This window comes from Hermetia illucens, chromosome 7, assembly GCF_905115235.1.
Source record: "Hermetia illucens chromosome 7, iHerIll2.2.curated.20191125, whole genome shotgun sequence".
Taxonomy (NCBI): domain Eukaryota; kingdom Metazoa; phylum Arthropoda; class Insecta; order Diptera; family Stratiomyidae; genus Hermetia; species Hermetia illucens.
Window position 1 is genome coordinate 8,276,727 of NC_051855.1, and position 27,639 is coordinate 8,304,365.

At 43.8% G+C, this 27,639-nt stretch overlaps 1 protein-coding gene across 9 annotated transcripts in view; it reads right to left on the reverse strand.

Annotated features, from left to right (window-relative positions):
* Nucleotides 1-27,639, reverse strand: part of LOC119660711 (muscle calcium channel subunit alpha-1) — a 458,885-nt gene that overhangs the window by 49,082 nt on the left and 382,164 nt on the right. For 7 of the 9 annotated variants that reach the window (XM_038069351.1, XM_038069354.1, XM_038069349.1 and 4 more), the window contains one exon: nt 1,959-3,271. The exons of 1 other annotated variant lie outside the window; for it this stretch is intronic. In XM_038069351.1, coding sequence (XP_037925279.1) covers nt 1,959-3,271 — 1,313 coding nt within the window. Of the gene's footprint in view, nt 1-1,958; nt 3,272-13,228; nt 13,270-27,639 lie in introns of all 9 variants that reach the window. One more of the 9 variants, XM_038069353.1, reaches the window with a different exon arrangement.

The window sequence follows — 27,639 nt, forward strand, 5'->3', positions numbered from 1 at the left end:
TTATTACTAACCAAGTTATAATAATCCAAAGCTGTCTCTTTTGCGCAAATTTACTACAACTAAGACTTTGAATGCCAGTATCACACTAAAGTGAGCAATGAAATGGGGGCTAAACTACATTCAAATATAGTTACACAAGATATATACAAAAGGTTTCATACCATAGAATAAGAAAACGTTTGAATTTTTGATTTAGCAATACTACAAATGGAGATGTACGTCCAGCCATCCTCCTACTTTTTTTAGTTTCCTTTGGCCGCAAAAAAACAAATACAAACAATTTTTACGTTCATTAAATGACAATTTCGTATCATCATTCAAGATGCCAATAATAACATAAAGAGATTGAAAAGATTACATTGTCCATTTTCAAAAACGAAATCTGACGTCACATTGGAAAACCCCCTTAAGACTTGATTAAAGCATTAATTCTGTTCTTTATAAAAAAGTCCGGTGTCCGGATAGCGGAGTAGTTAGAGCGCAAGGCTGTTGTATGGAAGGTCGTGGTTCAAATCTCACTGGTGGCAGTAGGATTTGTATCGTGATTTGACGTCAGATACCAGTCGACTCAGCTGTAAATGAGTACCTGAGTCAAATCGGGGTAATAATCTCGGGCGAGCGCAATGCTGACCACATTGCCTCCTACCAGGGTACTGTAATCCTGTAGTGTATCGTTACGGTTTTGAATGAAGTGCTCTAACCCACTTCAAGGCCCTGATCCAATATGGATTGTTGCGCCAACGATTATTATTATTATAAGGAAGATTGGAAATAATAATAGAAATATGTTTAAAAAGAAAACGATCCAGTGCGCTGCGAGCTCAAGGCATGATAGATTAAAACTACGTGACGGGACGGAGAGTGAAGAGTTAAAAAAAATCACACTCATTTCTCGAGCATGGCTAGCACAGGGCGTGTCAATAAGACACGTCACTAGAGCTACCCTTTGATGTTGACGGGCCCGCACGGTCAACTCACACCACTTTTCTAGTTTTTGGAATACTTCTCCTCATATGACTCTACTCAAACCGAGAAATCAATCCTGTTATACCCAACTGGCATATTTATTGTGGCATAGTATTAGTTGTTGTTGTAAACATAGAATTTTGATCTAGTTTTTAGGTTCCGTAATGTTTTAGGGTGGTTTTACTAAAAAAAATCAAAAAGTAAGGGCAACCTCTCAACTTTCTAATCAATGAGGAATTTTCACGTTGAGATATAATTTCGCCTGTATGAATTTCATTTATATCAATGTTGGCAACTAAGGACGTCCTCAAGTCTTTTTAAAGACTTACAAGCAACGCACAGACTGTCAGACTACCTTTAAATTTTGAATATCTAAAAATTGAACGACAGTTTTGGATGGGAATAGACATATACATATATATAGTTAAAAAAGCCCAAGAACCCTCTTTCCGCGCAATCGGACCGAGGGGCGACCAATCTAAGGATGGGCTGAAGGCAACATCGAAAGGCCCGCATCACAGCGATGACGCGTTTCAACACAAAGCGTGTGCGACCATGCGAAAACGTAATGATACATCCCCGATTGTCGCAAACACTTCAAGAAGTGACGGGGCGGTCCTAATCTACACAAACATATTGGTCTTAAAGGGATGACAGTACGAATCAATGGACAGGACTGTTCGGATTATAGCACAGGCAAGGATGACCGCTTTTTGCATCTCCAAATACATATACACATCTATGTATATATATAATAAATTAAGAAGTTATGATAAGTATGTATACAAGTGCGACACATAGCCATATTTCACGACACTTAGAACAACATATATTTTTACAACAACTATAAATATGCACATATATAAAGTGAGACTTTGGCAAAGACTTGATTGGGGTTGCGTCTTCTAGAGTTACATTAATATAATTACACGAGTAACTGCATAGGGATACGATAGCTATACACAGAACACATTTGATAGGATCTTGCTGACCTCCTACGCTTCCTGTATAAACTGCATTCAATGTTCCTTGTCGAAAATAGCCGCACGGATAATGCAACCTGCTTCGCGACCTTTCTTCATTCAAAATCATCCGTTCTTCGTTGTTTTGAACTTGTTTTTCACCCTTTCTAGTTATGTAACCACCAGGAAAAGAGGCTCTGTGAGTCTTGACCCGCTCTATTCCGGATCGTTTCGGGAAATTCCGATGCAGTGAAAGATCTCCACCACCTAAATCTATTACCACGTCATCTAGCGAGGTCATACTTGAAGCCATGTATTCTGGATGAGTAGTGGAGGTGGTTGTGGTGGTGGTATCACCCTGGTCAGTTGAATCCGCTGCAAGATCGCTTGTACTGCTTGTCGATGTGTTAGCTGTGTTGGGAGCTGTCGTTTCGTTACTTCGCGGTTGCATTTCAATTGATTCAGGGAGGAATCCTGCGACTGCCATAGCTTGGGATTGCGCCAAGCGTAGACCGCTTGCAATCCGGCATATTCGTGATCCTACCGATTGTGATCTGTTGCCGTCTGAAGGATTCGTGTTAGACATAGCTGCTATCATGGCTTCAGCGGAGCAATCCTCATGTCTTTGGGTTTGCGATCGTTGCAATTGATGTTCTTTCAGATACCTGGTACTGGTACTACTTGGTGTACTCATGGCTGCCCTACTGCTGGCACAACTGCCATTTGGGCCGCTAGTATCTTCAACTATGGTTGATTGTGTCATAGTAGTAATTACCGAGCCTGCTCCGTCTGAATCGTCGATACTATCCATATGTTGCCGTTCATCAAAACTATTGGATCCTAAATTTAGTGCCAGATACGCTCCCAATCTAGGATTATTTTTGCGTAAAACAGGAGGAGTGGGTGGTATGAGCAGTTCATCGGTGGCAGCGTTGCCAGGATTATCGGTGACATTGCAACTAAGCGGACTTGAGGGAGTCTTACTCCAACTTACTGATGATGATCCGAGTCCCGGTGAAACTGAAGGCGATCGGTGTAGGTCCAGAAGTTGATCGCGATGAAGATAGGGATGGTGGTGATGAGCCCCGGGTGACGCAGACGAGACTTGTGGCGATGATATGCCTAAAATATCTGTTGAATGATCCGCCGGGATCGCGACTTCAGATGGACCAACTGCTTCACACAAGTTATTGCTATTCAAATTGTAAGTGAATTGATCATTTCCATCAATCAGGGAAGTCCCTTCTAGCGTAGTATCAATGTCCACCAATGACCTTCGGCAACTATTTTTATGGTTCATATTATATCCGTTGTTTATTGGAGCTTTCAATTTGTCTTTTAATCTATAACACAAGAATGTAGAAGAGAAAGTGTTGGCAGCAAAGCGTTTTTAAGGGTTTTGGTTTGATTTTTTTAGGGGGTTTTGTAAGGTTCACATTCAGTTAACGACAGCAATAAATTTATTATTGTAACAATGTTGTTTTATCAATTGGCATATTCATAAGCCGGTTATAAGAACCAAATATCTCACTAAATGAGTGAGGTTTTGCTGGAGTGTTGCATAGTATCCAACGATTGTCAGGGAGCTTACCATCTCAATCAGCAATTGGAATTTTCGGCAAATGGATCTTATTTCAATAAACGTATCAGATTTAGTGCTGTATTTCAAAATAGGATACACTTTCAATTTTTTGTAATCCGCAAGAAAGCTTAGTATTATCTCCCAGTCCGTACGCAGAACGAAACCCTTAATTAAGGTGTCAGATGTGCAAAACTTTATGCAGTAGAAAAAGAACATTTGTAATGGCGGGGTCGTAGGATAATTGAAAGTGAATGTGAGACAAAAGAACGTTCATATATTTTAACATAGAAAAGACAATAAAAAAATGGTGTGCGTTCAAATAGTAGCTTATGTAGGTACAATCCTCTAACATAAAAGCCGAAAATTTAAATTGATTGTATCACAAATCCGTCGGATATTCCAACAGGAACTGTGTTAGTAACTGACAGTATTATGCATAGAATATGATAGTGTGTAAATTTTGAATCCAATTCACATTTAAATCAGGATCAAAATCAAGTATCTCATTGAAATTAATTGAAAAATAAAAAGCCTGGTAAATCGCAAGCTAGACCCTTCAAGGTATAAAAGGTTTTGTGTTTCTCTATGTGAGAAACATGAGTGAATGACCTTTCCGAGTGTAGATAGTTAAATATTCAATGGTCCTCTATTTTTCAAAGACCTTTTTACACAAATAATTTGATCCGGAAAGTACTGCATTGACAGTCAGATTGATAATCAAGTCATATGCTTCACATTATTAACGCATGTGAACAACAGACACAAGAAACGTCAGAATACCGGAAGTTCGACGCTTGTGTCTGTGAGAAACTTTCTTTACACGTTTTTCCAATCGTACATAGTTAAACATTCAAAATAGTCCCTCATATATTTCCAAACTGTAAAATATGTACATATTCAAGTTAAAAATATAGTTCATCCTAAACAAATGCCCATATGCACCCACTCTGCGTGCAAATTGAATTTTATACCGCTGGTGCATAAATATGTATATCTATTTGATTTGGGCAGTACCGGGAACTCCGTTAGCATATACACACCCGCCTGGACTAATTGATGCTGATATGCAAATAACTAAAAAAAGTGTAAAGAAAAGGTAAAAATAAAGTAATTACATGCTTTCTGCTGTTCAGAAGTTGAAAAAAAGGGGTTAAAAAATATGTAAAAAAAGATATCCACAAGTTTCTTGCTGTTCAGTTGAGTCCACTTTATATGAGGATGATGTCATACACGTGTGGAGTGTGTGTGATTGATTCATATAAAATAGAAAGCCTTCTCGCCCTATAACGTTGTTAATAATAGTTGAATTTCCTTCACACTTCGCATTTTGTTTTGTGTCACACAAAACCTTACTAAAAAATCAAAAAATCAAAAAAGGAGAAGCATCTTCATCTTGGAATTTTCATTTCGCCCGCCCAACGTTTCACCATTTTGATCCCACGAAATCCACCCGCCCCCCATTCACTATCCACCAAACGAATCCTCAGGGGTTTGAATATTTGATAATCTTAGGTGGCGTTGTTCAGTTCAGAAACACGATTGGCTCCTAATTGGTAATAAATACATTTAGGAAATGGTTTTCAGTTGAAAGCGTTTTAAAGAAATTTGACAATAGTTTACAGGTAGAAAGAACACGTATTTCCTGATGTTTTTAGAATGCAATAAATTTAAAGGAAGAAGACAAATTTGACGCTATAACTTTGCTAATAGTAGTTGAATTTTACGGAGGACGTGGAGGAATCCAATACAAGATGGCATCTTTCCTCAAACACCTCGATGCTGATGATATCTGTTCGGGTCATGCACCTTGGCTAAATGGCTGTGGATTTGGAAACAGAGGCAAGTTGAGTTGGACTGAAGATAAATACCAGCAAAATCAAAGTTATCGCACTCACCAGATGCTGCCAGGCGCATTATCAGCACTAGATCCGATTTCGCTGCCCGCGCTCTAAAATCTGTAAATGCATTTATCTCAACACCAAGATTAAGTTGAGACTGTTCTGTGCTAGTGTTATTTCTTTGTGTGCTATATGGAACTAGCATATGAACAGTGAACTCAACTGTTACATGCTGCATCGTATCATCGGAGTATGATGGCCTGACACTATTTCAAAGGAACAACTTGATCGATGCACAGACTTGGCACTCGTATGCGGTGTGATAGGAAGACGGAAGTGATAGTGAATACGTCCCACATTAAGGAGGGGCGACAATTGCATTGTGGGCTATGTCATGCAGTGGGATCCACTCTCCAAAGATGGCCGACGAGTGGGTTGCCCCAAGGGCCCTTGGCACAGAGCAGTAGAGGACGAGTGTAAGCGTTTTAGGAAGTCGTTGGGGGGTTAAACCGCGAGCGATGGCGCGTAGGTGTGGTTGACGCATAATACCCCACCAAGGGCTGATGGACAACCGTGTATATACATACCAGGCTAATTCGCAGTTGCTAATGTAATGGAATGATTTGCGATGTAGGGTTCTAGTATGTGTGACCTCCAATTGATAATGACCGTATAGTGATTGGTAATCCTCTCATGAAAAGTATTAATTTGATGTACTATAATTCTGTTGATTTCAATACGATTACTGTGAAAGGTGCCATAAAATATAATCAGGTATATTACTGCAATTGTGTGTATCTACAATAAACTTAAGGAGGGTTTTAAAGTATGATAAATTTACAAAATACAGTAATATGCGACTATTCACTTTATTTGGTCGGAACGGGATGGATTTTGAGACCTAGATTGTGAATAAGTGCATCACTGTTACTCACTTTTTACAAACACATCGATTGGATAAGTTATGAGAACGAGATTTGTTTCACTTTTTTGGGCACATATTTTGGGTCCTCCTTCCCCTACGCTTCGAAAGGTACTAATTGAGCCCTTTTATTTGATACTGCACACGACCATATTCTGTGAAAACATGTTGTTCCTCCCTTTCGCACCTATGAGGACCCCCCCCCCCCCCCTCCGTGAAGCAAATAGAAAATGATGCAATTCATTGCACGTGTGGCGGTTCACAGATCACATATTCTTACCAAATTTCGTGACGATAACTCGAACCGCTTCTGAGTAAATTTCGTGTGACGGAATAGACAGATGGACAGACGGATATTGAACTGATTTTAGTGAAGTTTTGTTTTACACAAAACCTTAAAAAGGGCTAGGAAGAAGAAGATTCTTCATAAATGGTACTTTAATATTTTAATCAAATGTCAATTATTCGCGGCATCGGATTTGCGTAGCCGAAGTTGCCGCGAAATTGATAAGTTTGAACTACTATAACTTTGTTACTAATAGCCGGAAGACGAAACTTGGTAGCATTATGCGCGATACTATCTTCCATGCGGCTGCAATTTAGTACTCCAAGGATTAACTTAAGGGGGGTTTTTCAGTCAATTTCAAATAGTTGGTAATATCCTATTTATAAGTCTGAGCAGAGAATCGAGCCGACCCCGCTTGTGAACGGGGAAAAGGCTGAAGAAAAAGAAAAAGTAGGAGCAGAGAATAGGACATAGTTTGAGGCTTAGATTTCATATAAGCAGATTTTAGGGGTGGGGAGTTTCCGAAAATGAGTCTCAGTTCAGGTGTGCACATTTTGGCTGCTTACTCGCCCATTTTACAATATGATGCCAAATGACTACATATGGTAAAAAACAAGTTTACATCCCCCCTTTGCATGTAGGAGCCCTCCTTTAAACTCCACGTAAACTTATGTCATTTCATAGTTTCCGTATGTCCACCAAATTTCGCTTGACCCGTTTTGGATAACAGTGCGTCGTGTAATAGACAGACAAACAGTGAATCGATTTTTATACAGTTTTGTTTTATTCCAAACCTTAAAAGGATCGGACTATGTACAGAAATATCCGCCCAGGATTTCTTCCAGAATTTCTTGAGACTCCTTATGGATCCAACCTACATCGTTTTTCTGCCTTTTTGGTGCTTTTTTAATACTCACTACCAACCCATTATGATAGCGGTCAGAATTCAATGACCAATTTGCTTCTGATACTGGAGATTTAGTGACTAGAACAAGAAGAAGAATCTTCTCGAAAAGCGTACATTTATATGGAGCTTGCTTCCCATGGTTTATATATATTTACGACATCATTGACCATAAACTAACATTAACATTACATGATGTCTTAAGGTGCAGTAAATTTACGCGAAAAAGACAATCTTGACCTGCCATACCTTGGTCAATAGTAGTAGGGCTTCCCTTGAACTTCTAATATTGTCTATGGTGCTGAACACAATGTTTTTTTAGGTCATCAGCATCGCGATCAATTCAAGAAGCTCATGACTCACCTCTTCGTCCGCCTTTTATTCTTACTAACGATCCTTTAGCGTGTCAGCTGGTATGGTCTTTTGGGCTCGGAAATAGAAGTGAGAGGAGAGGAAAGGGGCACCTTCATAATTACGACTGGGTTTTGAAAGAGCACCCCAGGTTATCATAAGCACATAGGCAGAAGTCTTAAAGGATAAAATGGGTACGATCTAGTTGCCTGCATTTTCGGCGACAACATTGTCCAAAAGGTTTCCAATATTCTGCTGAACCTCCAAACGTTCAACTACAACCAAATAGTGTCTGATCTGGTCTCCTCGGTGTGTCTGAGAACGCAGATATATATCTGGCTGTCAAGAGAAAAGATGCCGTGCGATGACCACTGCAATGCAATCTATGCAAATGATCCAATTGCCCCTTCATAATTGGAGTAGTCGATCTGCGTCTTCGTCTGACCGGTCTTTTCATCTGACCTGAGTGCGCAGTTTCGGCAAGTTCCTTCCATGGTTGATGCGATTGCAATGTTCATAGATCTGGTCCTGAGTCGACTCACTACTTATGTTGATTAATCGAGAGTTAAATTTCGGAAAGACGTCTCTGGTGCAATGTGAGTGACTTTGGTAATGCATTTAATTCAACCAACTGAGGTGGTCAAAGGGTAGTATAGGTCCCAGGGCGAAACGTGGATTGGTACCCACGATGGAGCATAAAACCTGGGAAATGCCTGCTGAACCAACACCACTAGCTCTACTACCAAACCCTATCTCCACCTCCACGTGGTGACCGCTGGGAGCTCTTTCTAAACGAAAAGCTGCAGACGGAAAAGGATGAAGGCGAGTCTCCCGCGCCTAAAAACGGGACAAATTGTACCAACTGGTCCTCCAGGTTGGAGGTTGGGTAGGGCTGACAACCCTACACGGAAAACAACTTGTTACGAAGCCACAACAGGAGCCTCAGACAGGACGGATTTTAAAACGACGGACCCGGCAACGAACACGGAATAACGATTTGCTCGTTTTCTCATGGAACGTGCGCTCCCTGTACAGAGATGAAGCTGACCAGCAGCTAGCCGATACCCTGTCCCAATATAGGGCTGATATAACAGCGTTGCAAGAGATGCGATGGACAGGGACCGGTTTCCTGGAGAAGAGCCACTACACCATATATTATAGCGGTCATCCAGTAAACCATGTGCTCGGAGTAGGTTTCCTAGTCAGCCAAAAAATGAAACCTGCTGTTATCGGCTTTGAAAACATAAGCGAACGGCTATGCACTCTGCGTTTGCGAGGCAAATTTAGAAATATAAGCCTCATTAACGTTCACGCCCCTACAGAGGGTAGTGCAGAGTCGGAGAAGGATACCTTCTACGAGGCAGTAGAACGAACCCTCGAAGCCTGTACCAGATATGATATCAAGATCTTACTTGGGGATTTTAACAGCCAAGTAGGGAAGGAGCCCGTATTCATGCGATACGTTGGCTCCCATAGCTTACACCAAATTACAAATGATAACGGACTGCGGATGATCAAATTAGCAGTGTCACACGAAATGGTTGTTGAAAGTACTTGGTTTGCGCGGCAAGCGGTCCACAAACATACGCAAGCCTCTCCAGATGGGACCACTTTCAACCAAATTGACCACGTGTTGATCGAACGCCGCCACCTCTCAGCCTTGATGAATGTCAGAACATATAGGTGGGCCAATATAGACTCGGATAACTATCTCGTTGGCATGGTGCTCCGAGCTCGAATTACGACACCATCTACAATCCCTTCTGACAATCAGGTGAGAGTGAATACTGAAGCCATCCACAACACAGCGACACCTATAAGAGGGAAATGGATTCCGCATTCACCGCAGTCAATAGAGACCCTGGAGATGAAGCATCATCAAATGATATTCACAATCACCTAAAGAACCTTGTTATAAATATGGCCTCAAAGATACTTGGCCCCAGCCGCAAAAAGAGTCGGAACGGCTGGTTTGACGATGAATGTAAGCTAGCAACGGAACGGAAGAATGCCGCATACCGAGTAATGTTGCATTCTCAAAGAACGCGGGCACGCGATGAGACTTATCACGAACTCCGTCGAGCGGAGAAGCGACTTCACAGACGGAAAAAGGAAGCCTGGGAGAATCAACAAGTCTGTGAACTGGAAAAGTACAGGGAGCAACCGCACCAGGCGCGGAAGTTTTACCAACAAGTCAGCAGGATGAAGCCTTATACACCTCGATGCTCATTCTGCCGAGACAAAGAGGGAAATCTGATTTCCGACAGAATGGGCATATTAGAGCGATGGGTTGAGTACTTTGATGAGCTACTGAACAACCAGAACATCGGTGAGTTGGAGGTCCCGCCAACTGAAGACGACGGACAAATACTGCCACCACCAAGTTTAGGAGAAACAGTCCGTGCAATTCATCGGCTAAAAAATCATAAGTCGCCAGGAGCCGATGGAATTACAGCCGAATTGGTTAAATATGGAGGCGACCAGTTACACCAAGTGGTTCATCAACTTGTGCTCAAAGTATGGGACACCGAATCAATGCCTGACGATTGGCAACGAGGCATTATCTGTCTCATACATTAAAAAGGGAGACATCGCACAGTGCAACAATTCTAGAGGTATGACGTTGCTGAGTACCATCTATAAGATATTCTCCACTATCTTGCTAGGCCGGATAGCCCCATTTGTCCAGAACATCATTGGCCCATACCAAAGAGGCTTCACTCCAAGCAAATCAGCAACTGTTGGAATATGGACAACAGTTGCACCATCTGTTCATCGACTTTAAAGCCGCCTATGATAGCATAGCTAGGGTAAAACTGTCCACGGTCATGAGAGAATTCGGTATCCCGACGAAATTAATAAGACTGACTAGGCTGACCCTGACCAATGTGCGAGGCCAGATAAAAGCAGCAGGATCACTCTGAAGATCATTCGAGATCAACAACGGTCTACGACAAGGGGATGCGTTATCATGCGTCCTCTTTAACATGGCCCGGGAGAAAGTGATCCGTGATGCCGAGGTAAATGCAAGAGGTACGATCCTCTTCAAGTCCGCCCAACTGCTGGCCTATGCTGACGATATCGACATCATGGGAAGAACGGCCCGAGAAGTACAAACTGCCTTCATCCAGATCGAGCAGGCGGCGCGAGACCTTGGGCTGCGTATCAATGAAGGCAAGACAAAATATATGGTGGCAACGTCAGCACCGAAGACGAATCAACCAACAACATCAAACCGCGCTGATCAAACAAGAAGAATAAGAATAGGAGAATACAACTTTGAGACCGTTGACAATTTCTCCTATCTAGGGTCGAAAATGACAACCGATAACAACTACGATGATGAAATCCGCGCACGGTTGTTGTCAGCCAACAGAGCCTATTTCAGCTTACAAAGAAAGTTCCGCTGGAAACGTCTCACCATAGGGTCAAAGCTCTTACTGTACAAGACTATGATCTTGCCAGTCCTCATGTATTCCTCGGAAACTTGGGTTCTTAGCAAGAAAAATTGCGAACTCTTGGCCGCGTTCGAGGGAAAAATCCTCCGAAGAATTTTTGGCCCCCTATATGAGGATGGACGATTCCGTAGCCTACACAATGACGAAATCTATGAGCGATACCATGACCGTCCGGTTGTGGATAAAATCCGGCTCAATAGGTTACGGTGGGCGGGTCACTTAATCCGTATGGATGAGGATGATCCCACCCGGAAAGTCTATAAGGGCAATATCTATGGTAGAAAAAGAAGACGAGGCAGACCCTGCCTAAGATGGAGCGATGGCGTGGGTCAGGACGCCAGACAGCTTTTAGGGATATCGAATTGGTGGACCTCGGCGCAAAACCGGGATGTCTGGAGTTCCTTATTAAGGCAGGCCTAGACCGAATACTGGTTGTTGCGCCGTCGATGATGATGATGATGAACTGAGGTTAGATAAGGTTCATTAGGCTAAACTGGGTGTCCCTAGCTAGTTAGATTAGTTAACCCAGAGTTATGTTTTGAAAAGGTTCTTATATGAGATTTTGTTTAAGAATTGAGGGATTCCTAAGTCCGCCGTCCACTTAATGGCGGACCGGACCAATTGGAAAGCAACATGCTTTGGCGGTTGTGATGCCCGGAAACTTAAATACATTTGTAATCACTTCGGTCACGCTACTCTCAGGGCAGAGGTGAGGCAACTCAAGAAGTCGTCTCAAAAGCAATCATTAGGTCCCAAAGCTAGGATGATGCTCAATATCGGATAAGCTAAAATTTAACGTAGTCCCAGACGTCTTATCGAAGGGGTGATGAAATCTATTTAGCTATACGCGGTTCATGTTTGGGCGGGAGCAGAGTAACCAGAGAAGGGTGAGTTGATGATACCGTCTGATCGCACCGAGAATGTGCAACGAGTAGAAATGCATATTTGGCGATAGAAGTCCTCGGCCCGGTTCGATAATGAACTGTCAACCAATCAGATGAGCACCTCAGAAGGCGTTGAGTAGGGCCACTTAGAAAAAAAGAGCTGTGTCAATTGGGTAGCCCAGAAAACGTAAAGAGATTCTTATATCTTTGGACTATTGGCTTAGATAGGTACATGGTTCACCCCGCTAAGCACAAAGTACGCCTACATGGAAAAGTGCGCTAAAACAAAGGTCGGCTGTTAGGGGATGGGGGGAGGGTAGTTTGCATAATTTGCGGCTTAAGTTTCACTCCGGTGAAAGGTTGTTACCGCAGCAGTTTGGTGCTTGGCGGCTGAGTGAAGAGACGCTTATCTTCTTCCAAAGAACAGGGAAATTGGGTAGAAGGAAAAAGTAAATTAAAGGAAGAACTTATTTGTACGTCTGCAACAATTATACATGTGAGGTAGTTCATAGATAAATTTATAAAATAAATAAAATGCTTATTTTAATATCTAAAACGAATTAATTGTTTAAAAAATGTACCAGACTTTAAAAAATATACAAATTATGGTTTGAATAAGTAACATAAGAAAAAGTTAGCGCACACTCCACGAAAATCTTAAAATCAAAACATTTTTTTTATGATATTAATAAATATGAAGTTTTTATTCATGTGTAATATCATAAATAAAATGCTCGAATGCATTTAACACTCAAATGTGTTAATAAAATCAAAAATAAATTATTATCAAATATTAAAGAAGAAACGAAACCACGATAAGTTAGTAGTTTCCAATACACACAACTTTTTGTTAGTGATATAATTTTCATTTCACAGTGAGTCTCATTGGAAACTTTACCAAGGAAATTCGAATTAAATCAAATCAAAACAATTGAAACTATCGAAACTGGAATTAATGCCTTTTTACATAAATCGGTTTGTTTCTTTTGTTCCTTTTGGTTATTGTTACTTGCTAACTTCTTGTTACTTGTTTTTTTTTTTTTTTTTTGCGTTTAAACTTGAGAAGTCTTCTTACCATTGTAGTAAGGATGTAGTAAAATACCACGATTCGATTTGCTGGAACAAAAATGTGTTTGATAGGACAATATATAGTTTATGAAAGAAACCAGTGGAGAAAAAAGTACGTAATCATAAACTTATGTAATAAAATTAAAATTAGAATCTTAACGGAAAATACACAACAAGGGTTGAATTGGTTGTTGTTATTATTGAAGAGTCAGTATTTTCTCCTTTGTTTTATTTGTATATGTGAGAAATATTAATTAGCACACCTGAAAGAGCATCTGTTCGTTTAATTGTATTGCAAATGGATAAAAGAATCATAAATTCTACCTTAATTTTTTTATTATGGGGATATTTGTCATACACAGTGGAATATGTACGATTTCTGAAACTGTTGATGTTCGATTAAAGTCTACTATTTTCATTTTGCTTCATTGTTTCGTGAAACATCATTTTCATCGCTTGAAAATGAAGTCAGTTCAAGTTTTTGTTCCATAGATAGATTTAATTTAAATTAAATAAAATAAAAACAAAATACCTAAGAGGAATGAAGCCTCAACCAAGAAAATAAAAGAAAGCAAAAGGACTGGCAGGATTTATTAATGAAAAAAAAAAAACAAATAAATAAGTAGAAAACAGAAAAAATTAAAATAAATGAATGAATAAATAAATTATAATTTGAAATAAAATTGAACGAAAAATAGATAATTATACTTAAAACAAAAATAGATAGGCGAAACAGAAAAAGATATAATTAACCTAACCAAGAAGTAATAAAACCAAAAATATACAAAACTAAAAGTAAATAGAGCAATCTAAATTGAACAATGTACAAAACTTCGTAACCGGTCCCAGGCCCTTTATGATAGGAGGGTGAAGGCTAGATAGATGCAGTTTATATAGCTGTCGGCCACCGCATCGTTTTAGAGGGTAGGCGATGAAAGTGTGAGAACTTAGTAGTCTTGTAGATTATTCACTGCGGAAGCTATCATGATGCCGACAAGATGGATACAACGAGCTATGGCGAAGTGGGTTTCGAATTCGGGTAAGGAAGTCGAGAACCTGAAGCTCAACTAACTCGGACCAGATCGGCCGTTTGTATTTTATTTGATGTATAGGTATGACGGCAACTAGGGGTATGACTGCTCTAGGTCACTTTACCGGAACCTACAGCGACCAGTTCAGCATGTTCATTTGGCCAGCGAATGAAATGGATTGAGGAAACAGAATAAGCGTACGTGATTATCGTATAGCTCTTACTGTACAAGACTATGATCTTGCCAGTCCTCATGTATTCCTCGGAAGCTTGGGTTCTTAGCAAGAAAAATTGCGAACTCTTGGCCGCGTTCGAGAGAAGAATCCTCCGAAGAATTTTTGGCCCCCTACATGAGGATGGACGATTCCGTAGCCTACACAATGACGAAATCTATGAGCGATACCATGACCGTCCGGTTGTGGATAAAATCCGGCTCAATAGGTTACGGTGGGCGGGTCACTTAATCCGTATGGATGAGGATGATCCTACCCGGAAAGTCTATAAGGGCAATATCTATGGTAGAAAAAGAAGACGAGGCAGACCCTGCCTAAGATGGAGCGATGGCGTGGGTCAGGACGCCAGACAGCTTTTAGGGATATCGAATTGGTGGACCTCGGCGCAAAACCGGGATGTCTGGAGTTCCTTATTAAGGTGGGCCTAGACCGGATACCGGTTGTTGCGCCGTTGATGATGATGATGATGATTATCGTACGGGTGGCAGATCAATATCAATTTAAGCCGCTGCAATAGAATTTCAGTCGTTATATGCTAGGGAGTAAGACTTAAGGTCATTGCAATAGGATCGTAAGGACCAACCGGAGAAGAACCACAGCATAATATCGCGGCACATTATGGGTAACAGATCTAGTACTCGCCAAAATACATTTTCCTACCGTTTGAAGCTCAGGATAATTCCAAGAAGCGTGCATGAAAGTTTGATAAATAGATCTGTTGCATTCCCGGACTCTACACATTTGAAGCAACTACGAAAATGCTATTTCAAAACAATGGCGAGATTGGATCTACAGTCATTTATGTATTATGCTCTGTTACTTTGTGTTTTTCCACGGGAAGGGAGCAGAGGTTAGGGCTGGTTTCATTGGGTAGAAATCGCGGGTACTAGCATTATAAAGAAACCAGCGTCTTTTAGGATTTTCAAGTTTAGGATAAAAATGTAAATTAAAAATAAATAGAACAAGAAATTAATAAAACTATTCGCCTGAATTTCCGCAGGTGCTAAATAGATTTAAAAAAAAAATTAAATATAAGGCCTACAAATAAGTTCTGTCGGTTTTTTTTTTTTTTTTTAAATTTGAAGCTTTATTGTGAACAATTGGTTATACATTCATTGTTCAAAGTATTGCCCATCGCTAGCCACAACTTTCTTCCATCTTTCAGGCAATTCATAGATACCATCGCGCCAAAAATTGGCCGGCTTGGCCGCTATCCACTCATCGAGCCATTTTTTGAGTTCGTCGTAATTGGAGAAGTGCTGGTCAGCCAGGCGATGCTGCATCGACCGGAACAAATAGTAATCAGAAGGAGCAATGTCTGGAGAGTACGGCGGGTGGGGTAGGACTTCCCATTTCAACGTTTCTAGATATGTTTTAATGGGCTATGCAACATGTGGACGAGCATTGTCATGTTGCAAAATAACTTTATCATGCCTTTGCTGGTATTACGGCCGTTTTTTCTTGAGTTCGCGGCTTAAACGCATCATTTGACGTCGGTAGAGTTTGCCCGTGATCGTTTCGTTCGGTCTTAGCAGCTCATAGTATACCACACCCAGCGGATCCCCACCATATGGTACACAGCATGATCTTCTCACCATGAATGTTCGCTTTGGCCGTCGATGTTGAGGCATGGCCGGTATCCCCAAGCTGCCCGACGCTTGGGATTATCGTAATGGATTCACTTTTCATCGCCAGTAACTATTGGATGTAGAAAACCCTTCCTTTCTTGTCGCTGGAGCAGTTGTTCGCACGTGAAAAAACTACGTTCGACGTCCCTTGGCTTCAGTTCATACGGAACCCAATTTCCGATCTTTCGGATCATTCCCATTACTTTTAAACGGTGGGAAATGGCTTGCTGAGTGACTCCAAGTGTTTTTCCAAGTTCTTCTTGCGTTTGCGATGGATCTTCGTCGAGCAATGCCTCTAATTCTTCATCTTCAAAAATTGTTGGCCGTCCGGCGCGCTCTTCGTCTTGCAAGTCAAAATTGCCACTTTAAACCGTCCAAACCACTTCTGACACGTTCGCTCAGATGGAGCATGGTCACCATAAACTTCCACCAAAATGCGATGACTTTCGGTTGTTTTTTTCTTCATATCGAAATAATGAAGTAGAACTCCCCGCAAAAACACATTATTTGGTACAAAATTGGCCATTTTCGTTGATGAAAAAAGTATTGTTGTTTACACTTCAATTAAATAATTTATACTGACGTTTGTGCCTACTGACAGTAGCTTTCCGATGAATGTTTGGAAATGTGGATTCAATGGAATAAAAAACAAGCTACGCCATCTATTGTGAAAACCGACAGAACATATTTGTAGGCCTTATATATAAATAAAAGATAATAGATAATAAAAACTAAAAATTGGTGCCAAACTTTCTAAAATAGTAATGGCTCGACCTCCTTTCAGAAATCAAAAAGAGATTGACCACAAGTGACCATATAAATTCAATCTCACCCAAGAAAATATCTACAAGCAAGGCAAGATGGGTTAAGCGTGTGGGAGGGTGGTAACGGCCGGGAAAATTTTCTTGGTACACAGACATCTGCTCTGCTTCAAAAATTACAACTTATGATTTATCCAGAAGTGACATCAAGTAACGGAATTCGTCCTGAATCAAAGTTCTCGCTCTCAAAGTATTAGGTTGTTGCAAATGAAATGGCCGTTTTGGTACTAAAATTTCAAACGACTGTAAAGCTTACAAAAATTTATTTGATTAATCAAAACAGGTGCCAGTCGATTCAAAACACTTCTCCCAGCGAGAGTCAAGAGCCTGTATGCCAGTTTCGTAGAAGTCCAACTGTGGAGTGTTGATAAATTCGTCGAAGGCAATTTTGAGAGCCTCTTCGTTCCTAAATTGTTTTTCCGCCGAAAAATTATCTAAATGCTTAAAAAAGTGGTAGTCGGTTGGCGAAAGGTCCGGTGAATACGGTGGAGTAGGCTCATCCAACTGACGAGGATCTGCTTGTCTGCTGGTCATGTGTTGGGGGCAAGTAGATCTGGCGGGGGGATGGACTGAAGCAACAGCCCGGGGATCGTCCTCCCTGCACCGGAGAAGGTGCTAATAGGACCCCAAGCCAAGGTGGAACAGCATACGCCGAGGGCTGCGTGGCCAATGGGGAGCTTGGTCTTTAGTATGCAAACTCTGAATACCTTGGGCACCTTCAGTTTCAAATAAGACCTTTACCCTGGTGACCGGGCCAGCCAGGGTGGACATTCTTCCCGGACTACTCGTGGGACCAAGACATGGACTCAAATAATAAAAAAACCAAAACGACGATAGAAAAGGAGGCGATGATGCCAGGCGCATCATCGGAGGACGAGCTGCTGGCCTCCAGCCAGGAGACAGTGGCCGTCGAGAGCAGTACACTCGGTGCCAGCCGTAGCACCGTTATGCTGAAACCAACCGCAGGGACCTCCCGGAGCGAGGCGTCAGACGGACTACTGGCTTCCAGCCTGGAACCCACTGCCGTCAGGCTGGGTGTAGCGAGTACCAGACATAGTACTCCTGACCCGAAGCCCTCAACGTCGGGGGATCCCTCGAAAGCGAAAACCGACAAGAATGTCGGTCGCCGGAAACCGGCTAAGAAGCGAAGGTCCACGGGTGTCCTGCTCAAGAGTCAGTACCAGAAGGCCAGGCATATTCTCGGCAAGATTGCCAAGAATAAGGAGGCCGGTACTGTCGACGAGCGGGATGAAAAAGACCTCGCTAAATACCAGGCGATTGTTGATCAATACAACAGCAAACACCGGGCTGACGAGCAGAAGGCGAAGCCCATCGCTCTAAAACGCAACCGATCTCAAGACGAGGTCGAACAAGATAAGAAGCGGAGCAGAGTGGGCAAGAGCGCAGACGCCAAGCAACATACGGAGTAAATTGTACAGCAACCGTCAGCCGGCGGGCCACGTACTGCCAAGCCCTTCAGCGATGTGGCCAGGAGTCACTTATGGGTGGCGCTGGCGGATGGCAATTCTGCTAGCGGCAAACTAACGCTGGAGGTGTGGACCAGTGTTGAGGCTAGGCTGTCGGGCATGGTCTATGAACATCTCGTGGAAACCGGAGGCAAACATCCGGGACTCACTCCCCACTTTGATTCATCTCAGGTGGTCCGTGGGTTCCACGTAATAGCTTGCATGGACCAGTTCTCTAAGGACTTTCTCGGCTCGTGTGTCGCTAAGATCAGCGACGCTTGGGAGGGCGTTAAGCTCAAGAGATTCCCAGGAGACCGGTCGCTCGCATTTGGTTGCCGAAGATCCGCATGGAGAAGGACAAGCTGGTCCATTTCCTGCGCCTTCACAACCCCGGGATTCCCATGGACGACTGGGTTGTTATAAAGGAGGAGGAACCCCAGATAAACAGCCAGCCCGTACTACTCCGCATAAACGAGGAGTGCCTGGAGGCACTGAAAAAGGCTGATTACAAAGTGTGGTTCGGAGTCAGGAATGCAAAGTAAAAGTGTTCCGCTCTGCAAAACCGGACGACGACCTTGACCCAATCGACGCCGCCAACGAGCTGTTGGAGGAGATGACGATCGACGGTCCGACGGGGGCTGACAAACCCCCCACGCAAGCAGATCATGCTGAGGGTAACGCAGATAAATCTGCAGCACTCGAAGTGTGCCTCGGCTAATCTGCTCGTCTTCCTCTTAGAGGAAGACATCGACATCGCATTAATACAGGAGCCCTGGGTCGGAAGCGACCGAACCATCAAAGGGCTCCAAAGCAAATATTTTAATTTATTCCACAGCACAGGAGACGCTGATCAGGTTAAACCTAGAGCATGTATTCTTGCGAGGAAGAGTCTGCACGCTTTCCTGTGCCCGGACCTGAGTTCCAGTGACCTAGTTGTGGTCAAGCTGGAGCAGGTGGGGGCAGAGAACATGTATATTTCCTCGGCGTACATGGCTCACGACCGACCAGCTCCGCCAGAAGAACTACAACATCTGACGAACACCATAACACCAAAGAAAGCCAACCTGCTGATAGGCTGCGACGCAAATGCAAGGCATACGCTTTGGGGCAGCTCTAAAATCAACGAAAGAGGTGAGTCATTTTTTGATTTTATTACTACTTCAAATCTATCGGTGTGTAACAGGGGCAGCACACCAACCTTTCATTTCCCCTGCTCGGAGAACTGTGACGGTTGGGAGGAGGTCCTTGATATCACCCTAATAACCGACAACGGGATTCTTAGGGTGGAGGACTGGAGAGTGTCTGACCAGAGATCCTTCTCTCACCACAGTTGGATACTCTTCAGTCTAGATCTCGCCGCAGAAGTCTCCAAGCCCTTTAGAGACCCCAGGAGGATCGACTGGAGAAAGTTTGGTCAGGTAATTAAGAACAAACTCTCCGGTGCGCAAATTGGTAGGATTGGCACGACAGACGAACTGGAGTCAAAGGTCGGGGCTCTGGAGAAGGCTTTTGATACCGCCTTCAAAGTCTCGTGCCCTGCTAAGTACAGCAAAAAGACCCTGCCACCGTGGTGGAACGAAGATCTCTCTAGTCTTAGGAAGCTGACCAGAGAAATCTTCAACATCTGCTACAGGCAAAAATACTGGCAGCCATACAAGGACTGCCTAAAGAAGTACAAGTCGGCCATCAGGACCTTGGCTGGACTATTGTCAGAACATTGAAAGCAGTAGTGAATCCGCAAGGCTCAATAAGATTCTGTCCAAGGAACATAAGAGTCCATCCTTCCTTAAAAAGTCGGAAGGCTCCTGGACGGAATCTTCTAGTGAAACCTTGGAGCTGCTGGTGCAAACGCACTTTCCCTCCAGCGAGGAGGACTGTGAGTCAGAATCTCGCTTGGAGGGTTTGCGGCAACCCCAGTTGTCCGAGACTATCAAATCGGTAATTACCGTGGATAGGATCGGCTGGGCTATAAGCAGCTTCTCCGCATACAAATCTCCAGGCCCAGATGGCATAATGCCAGTCATGCTACAGAAGCAGCAGGAAAGGGTTGTGCGCTGGCTTGTTGAGATTTACCGGAGCTGCATCTCTTTAGGATGCGTATCACAGTCCTGGAGGTGCGCACAAGTGGTTTTCCTACCGAAAGCGGGCAGGCGCGGTCATGAGTCCGCGAAGGCCTTTCGACCAGTCAGCCTGACCTCTTTCGGGCTGAAGACCCTAAAGCGCGTCCTGGACATTCACTTAAGGACGATTATGGAGAGAACGCCTTTCTCTAAGTCCCAGCATGCCTACCTAAATGGAAAATCCACAGAAACCGCCCTCCACGAGGTAATTGGTACGGTTGAGCGGACGCTGCAGTACGACCAGTATACCCTAGCTGCCTTCTTGGATATAGAGGGAGCTTTTAACAACGTTAGTACCAACGCCATCAAGGAAGCCTTGACCGGTATTGGATTGGAGGGGTATCTCACGCATTGGATTATATCCATGCTGAGTACCAGGATAACCCAGTCCGATCTGGGAGGCAACCACTTGACCAGAGGTGTGAACAGAGGCACGCTCCAGGGTGGTGCTATCTCACCAGTGCTCTGGTTAATAGTAATGGACAAAATTTTACGTTCATTAGACAGCAGCGGGGTGAAGGTGGTGGCGTATGCCGACGACTTAGTGATATTAGTATCAGGGATGTTTCTGTCCATTATGAGCGACTCATGGAAGGAGCGTTGCGAAAGGTGTGCCTGTGGGCCGCAAGATGCGGACTCAGCATAAACCCAACCAAAACGCAACTGATGCTATTCACCACCAAGACAAGGATACCTGAATTCCATCTACCACGGCTGAATGAACAAAGATTGGTTCTTTCCTCTAATGTGAAGTATCTGGGTGTAATCCTGGATCCTAAGCTAAATTGGAGGTTGAACATAGAACTGAGGGTTAAGGAGGCCTGTATAGCTTTCTATGCCTGTAAGAGAACTTTTGCCAAGAAATGGGGTCTCCGGCCGAGGATGGTTTTCTGGATGTACACCGCTGTAGTGCGTCCGATCCTGACGTACGGCTCTATTGTATGGTGGCAGGCTTTGAAGAAGAAATACAATAGAACGAAGCTTAATAGGATTCAAAGAACCGCGTGTGCAGGTGCTACGGGGGCTCTGCAGTCTTGCCCGGCAGATGCTCTCAATGTACTCCTGCATCTCCTCCCCTTGACCTCCACATCAAATATGTTGCAGCGTGCAGTGCCGTCAGACTACGTGAGTCCGGATGCTGGGCAGCGAAGTCCTACGACCACAGCAACATTCTAGATGAATTACCTCGAGAAATCTGGGCATCCCCCACGGACTATGTCACACGCAAGCTGAACTTCACGAGAAACTTTGCTGTGGACCTTCCAACCAGGGCAAAGTGGAAGACCGGCGGCGTGTTGCAAGACTATGACACGGTATTCCTTACGGACGGATCAAAGATGGCCTATGGAGTCGGCATGGGGGTTTTCTCGAATATACACGCTGTATCCAAGTCGTATGGTCTCCCAGGTTTCACCAGTGTATTCCAGGCGGAAGTACTGGCGATATTGGAAGTCTGTCGATGACTGGAGCGTGATTCCAGCCCCAAGCGTAACATAGCCATTCTGACCGACAGCCAAGCGGCCATCAAGGCCTTGTATTCAACGACGATATCTTCCTGGTTGGTGGGGCAGTGCAGAGACACACTCAACCATCTGGGCGGCACGCTCAAGATCACTCTCCACTGGGTTCCCGGGCATAGGAACATAGAGGGGAATGAGCGGGCTAACGGATTGGCCAGGCGAGGCTCTGCTCTTGGCAGTCCCTCGGGGAACACAGTCGATGTTCCGCTGGCGGCTGTCGGGGGCAGAGTCTACTCGCACTACCTAGCAGCCGCGGGCCTGATATGGCGAAGGCTTACAAGCTGTGCCAAATCAAGGAGAATTTGGCCCGCTTATAACATAGCCCGATCACGAGAGCTCCTGTGCCAGACGCGTGCAAATGCATTCAAGATTACGGCGGTCTGCACAGGGCACTGGCCCATAGGGGACCATGCCGCTAGGCTCGGCTTACCCTACAACTCGCATTGCCGAAGCTGCGGAGAAGGAAGGGAAACCCTCATGCACTTTCTCTGCGATTGCCCGGCTCTGGGTCGAGTCAGGCTGCGGACACTGGGTAAACCATTCTTTGGGGACCTCAGTGAGATTTCTAGTTACAGGGTCGGAGAGCTGCTTTCCTTCGTGAATGCTACGGGCTGGCTCTGAAGATCCGAGCCAGCTGGACTCCGCTTCCCTGTTCCCATAACAACAGTCACGGTCTTAGGAGTTTGTGGCATCAAAACGGCGCACCAAAGCGCTAATTGGGCTCCTCGGAGCGGCCACTGATACCTACCTACCTACCTACGGTGGATGAGGCAGAGGCTCATACTGCAATTCGTTCAACTTTTGAACCGTTGTTCTGGGTACATTAGGTCGTTCATTGTCGTGAAGGAGTATCACACCATCTTTGTTAGCCAATCTGGGCCGCTGAATACTCAATTTTTGGTGCATTTCCTCGAGTATTTCTGTGCATTTATCGTTTCTCCAGGTGTCAAAAAAGAATAGTGGATAACTCCAGCCATAGACCACCAAACAGTCACCATCATCTTCTTAGGATGGAGGCTCGGTTTCGGCATATGCTTCGGTGGCTCATCAGCATCTAGCCATTGTGCTGATCGGCGACGATTATCGTATAATATCCACTTTTCATCACATGTCACTATTCTGTGCAAAAGGGATCGCTTCTGTTGCGGGCAAGTAAAGAACTGCAAATTTCCATTCGAAGCACCATGTTTTGCTTCGTAAGGGCATGCGGAACCCATTTGTCGAACTTTTTCACCTTTCCAAGTTGTTGCAAGTGCCGGGAAACTGTCGAATGGTGTACGCCCAGCTTCTCTGCAATGTCTCTCACAGACTGACGTGTGTCGGAGTCGACTAGCAAACGCAGCTCTTGGATATCCACGTGGCTCACGTTGAAGGTTTACGTCGCCTGACCGGAATTTTTTGAACCACCGCCGTGTGAATCTTTCGCTTACCGTATCAGCTCCAAATGCGCTGTTAATGTTCCTGGTCGCCTCTGCTGCTTTATGACCGAGTTTGAACTTATTCAGAAAAGTATACGTTCTTGGCTCTTTTCCATCCTTTTTTCCTTTTTATTCACTGTTATCACAACGATGATCAAAACTGAAATGACTCCTTGATTAAATGTAGGAGTATCTATACTTCATTGTCCGACACCAACAGCACCAACTGGTGGTGGTTTAATACAGCAAATCGCAACTAACTTCACTTGATTGCCAAATCGGCCATTTCATGTGCAACAACCTAATAAATCACGCTCATGTTGTATTGTGGATGGATGAAAACACCTGGCAACTACTTTCAGTCATGCCGCTTCCAGGGTAAAGGTGAAGCATCGATTTCTGTTTATGTGAGCATTTAGATGATTGAGGTCATTTGACCTAAATTGACTTACGAAGGTAAAAAATGAAAACTAAGCAAAACAAAGATACATAAATATAAAAGTTTTATAGAGGGAATATTAAAGAAAATAAAAGAGTATACTAGAAAGATAAAATAAAAAATAAATAAAAGAAAATATTGGAATGGAAAATAAACTGTACGAAAATAAATAAAATCAAGTTTAAATAAAACGTGAATAAAATAAAAAAATAAGTAAAACCCTAAGAAATATAATACTTTATAAAGCAAAAATTAATGGAAGAAAAAATAAGTTAACTTAAAAAGGTAAAATAATAATTAATAAAAAGTAATGACAACGTTTTCTGTGAGCATGTATGAAAATGTAATCCAGAAGCTTTTTAACGTCAACTCAAGGAACGTTTGGATGCTTGTAACTTGCAAGACCAATTTAGATCATTTATTGCCGTTATGACGGGTTAAAATAATTTAAACCCATTTTTAAATAAAAAACGTATGGGTTAATGAATATGTAATCGAATAATGATTTAAATCCGCTGCGAAGTTTGAATGATTTTGGAATTCTAACCTGCCGCCAGAGTTTCTTCATGAATTTGAATTAATCAGATATAAACAGCTCTTCCTCCATTTATATATGTCTCCATATTTACTTAAAGGAAAAATCTTCGAGATTGTTGGCACAGAATTACCGGAAAACTTCTTCTTCTTTTTCTTCAGCCTTTGTCCCGTTCACAAGCGGGATCGGCTCGTCGTGATCGGCTTCGCCATTTGGCTCTATCGAATGCCTGATCTGGGTGCAATCTCGAGGTTTTCAAATCCCCATCCAGCGTATCAAGCCACCGTTGCTTAGGTCTGCCTTTTGGTCGTTTACCATCGACTTCGATGTTCAGACCAATCTTTGCAAGTGAATTCTCGTTTGCACGAATTACGTGACCATACCATCGAAGACGCCTCTCTCGCAACTTTTCCACGATCGGTGCAACCCTATAACGATCGCGGATATCCTCATTTCGGATGTGATCTAAACGTGTGACGCCACTAGTCCAGTGTAGCATCTTCGTCTCCGTTACCGCGAGACGCCGTTCATTGTCTTTTATGGTCGGCCAACACTCAGAACCATAGAGAGCGACTGGAAAACTATACCAAGTAATCATCTGGAATGGGGGTTAGTATAAAGTTGGCGGCCTCACCCGGAAAAATTACCTGATCACGAGAGGGGCCTCCTTTTCCATTGCATAAGTAACCACGAAACTGGCAAAGAAAGGAAACACAGTTTGTGCCCTTTTTTGTACAAAGCGAGAGCTGCTCAACAGCTAGCCGATATTCGGTCTTTTGAGACTGATATCACCACATTACAAAAAACACGATGGACAGGGTTCAGCTAACTGAAGAAAAGTGCCTATACCATATAGCTGCCATCTCGCAAATGATATGCTCAGGAAAAGGTTCCTAGTTATCCAAAAAGTTAAACCTACTGTTAACGGTTTTGAAAATAAAAGCAAGCGGCATTGGGGCTTGTCTGCGCTGGCAGGGCTAAGTTCTAAACATCAATCAAATACAATAGATGAGGAAAAGGACTTCCTTTTCGAGGTAGTGGTGACCCACCGTCAAAGCCTATCCCAGATATGACAGATATGTGCGGAGTTGCCAAATCTCCCATCAGGCGCGTCCCTTCGTGCGGATAAGGGAATGCTCGGCGGATGCGTAGGAATATGTACATATACGCATTTGCGCAGGCCGGGTAGGTGGGAAGTAAACGCCCACCCGTGGATAAAAATTGGCTATGGGAAGGATAACCAGAAATAAAACCAAACATGGAGGAACAGAAGGAGAATAAAGTTACGGTGCAGGGTTTCGGAAACCCAGTACCGGCGGCTTTTGGGAGTGGGGAAGCAGGCTCCCGGCCGTCGATATCCTTCAACTGCAGTGCATCGGTGGCGGATTACTTGGCCACCGTTGCATCAAATACTACAAGTAGCCTGGCGAAAGAGGCATTTAAAAGGAGTACATCACTCTCGAGAAGGCCTGTTCAAAACCCAAAAAAAGATGGGGCACAAACTGGTCAGTTATTAGCCCATAGCGGGGTAACTACACCTGGTCGAAACATGTCGCAGGACTTAGTGGTTGATCCATTTAAGAGAAGCTCGACGATAGTGCGATCTCCTCCGAAATCAACCTTGATGAAGGAAGGAAATCAGGGAAGCTCTCGGAAGGCTAATAAGTACGTAAGCGCCCAATGTGGAAACCAAGCGGAGGAGTTATGTCAGAGTCCGGAAGAATCATCGTTTGCCCTACTAGGAGGTAAAATAGTAGAGTTGTCTGAATTTCTTAAGGACAAACACAACGTGCACCAGGCCATCAAAAACATGGTCCGTACCATTCGGGTACTATACAATGGTGCCAAGGAAGAAAAAAACGCCTCGAAGAAATCAAGCGTCACCCAGGCAACACAAGTGACACCCCCTCAAAATCCAAAAGGCGGTAAACTTGAAAAGAGGAGTAGAGAGTGCGCGAACGATTCTTTCGGATCCTCACAGGACGCGAAAAGGCAAAAAGGCCTCTCACCGGCAAAAGGCAAGGGAAACAAAGTTACCAACATCGTGGAAACTGCGGCGCCGGCTCCAATTGACCCAAGGGAGGCAAAGCCTTCAAAAGGGACCAAGGAAGCATGGACCAAGGTTGGCGGAAGGAAAAATACGACGCAGAAAAGAAGATTACGGCCCGAATTAATCATCATCCCCAAAAAAGGGGATATGACTTACGCCGATATCCTTAGGAAGGTCAAATCCGATCCTGAGCTGATGGACCTTGGAGAAAACGTCAGCCGAATCAGACGCTCCCAGAAAGGAGACTTGATGCTGGAGCTGAAGAAGTCTCCGGGCAAAACGGTGGAAAATTTCCTCGACAAGGTGGAGAAGTCCTTAGGAGAAGAAGCTCAAGTACGGCCCAGAAAGCAGGAGCTTGTTATAGAATGTAAGGACATTGACGAAATCACGACCAAGGAGGATATCCGTGACGCCTTAGAAAAGCAGTTCGGACCACTTGGCTTGCAAGATTCCGCAATCAGGGGACTGAGGAAGGCATACGGAGGCACGCAAACGGCAACAATAAGCTTACCAACTGAAGCAGCGTTCAAACTGCTGGCGGCTGGGAAAGTAAAAATAGGTTGGGTCGTTTGCCGACTCAGGGAGCAGGTATCCCTTAAGCGCTGCTTTAGATGCCTGGAATTCGGCCACATAGCGGCGAAATGCACCGGTGACTGTGACAGGTCAAAATGTTGCAGAAAATGTGGGAGAGAAGGCCATATGTTCAGGGAATGCAACGCTGAGCCTGAATGCATGTTCTGCAAGGAAAAAAAGGGCGTCGACTGTCGGCACGTTGCAGGCAGCAGCAGATGCCCAGTGTTTAGGCGAGCCTTGATACAAATCAACCTCAACCACTGCGAGGCAGCGCAAGATCTTCTCTCGCAGACCATCTATGAGAAGGGAATCGAAGCTGCCATAATCAGCGAGCCCTATCGCAACAATAAGAGCGGTGCCTGGAGTGCAGATGAAACTGGTAAGGCGGCAATATGGGCGTGTAGAAATCAGGCCATTCAAGAAGTGATGGAGTTTCCAGAAGTTGGATTCGTCAGGGCAAAAATAGCTGGTATCATATATATAGTTGCTATGCTCCACCAAGCGCGACGATAACAGAATTCGAAAGAATGCTAGGTATGCTAGTCTCGGATGCAAGAAGTCGAAACCCCAAGATCATAGCTGGTG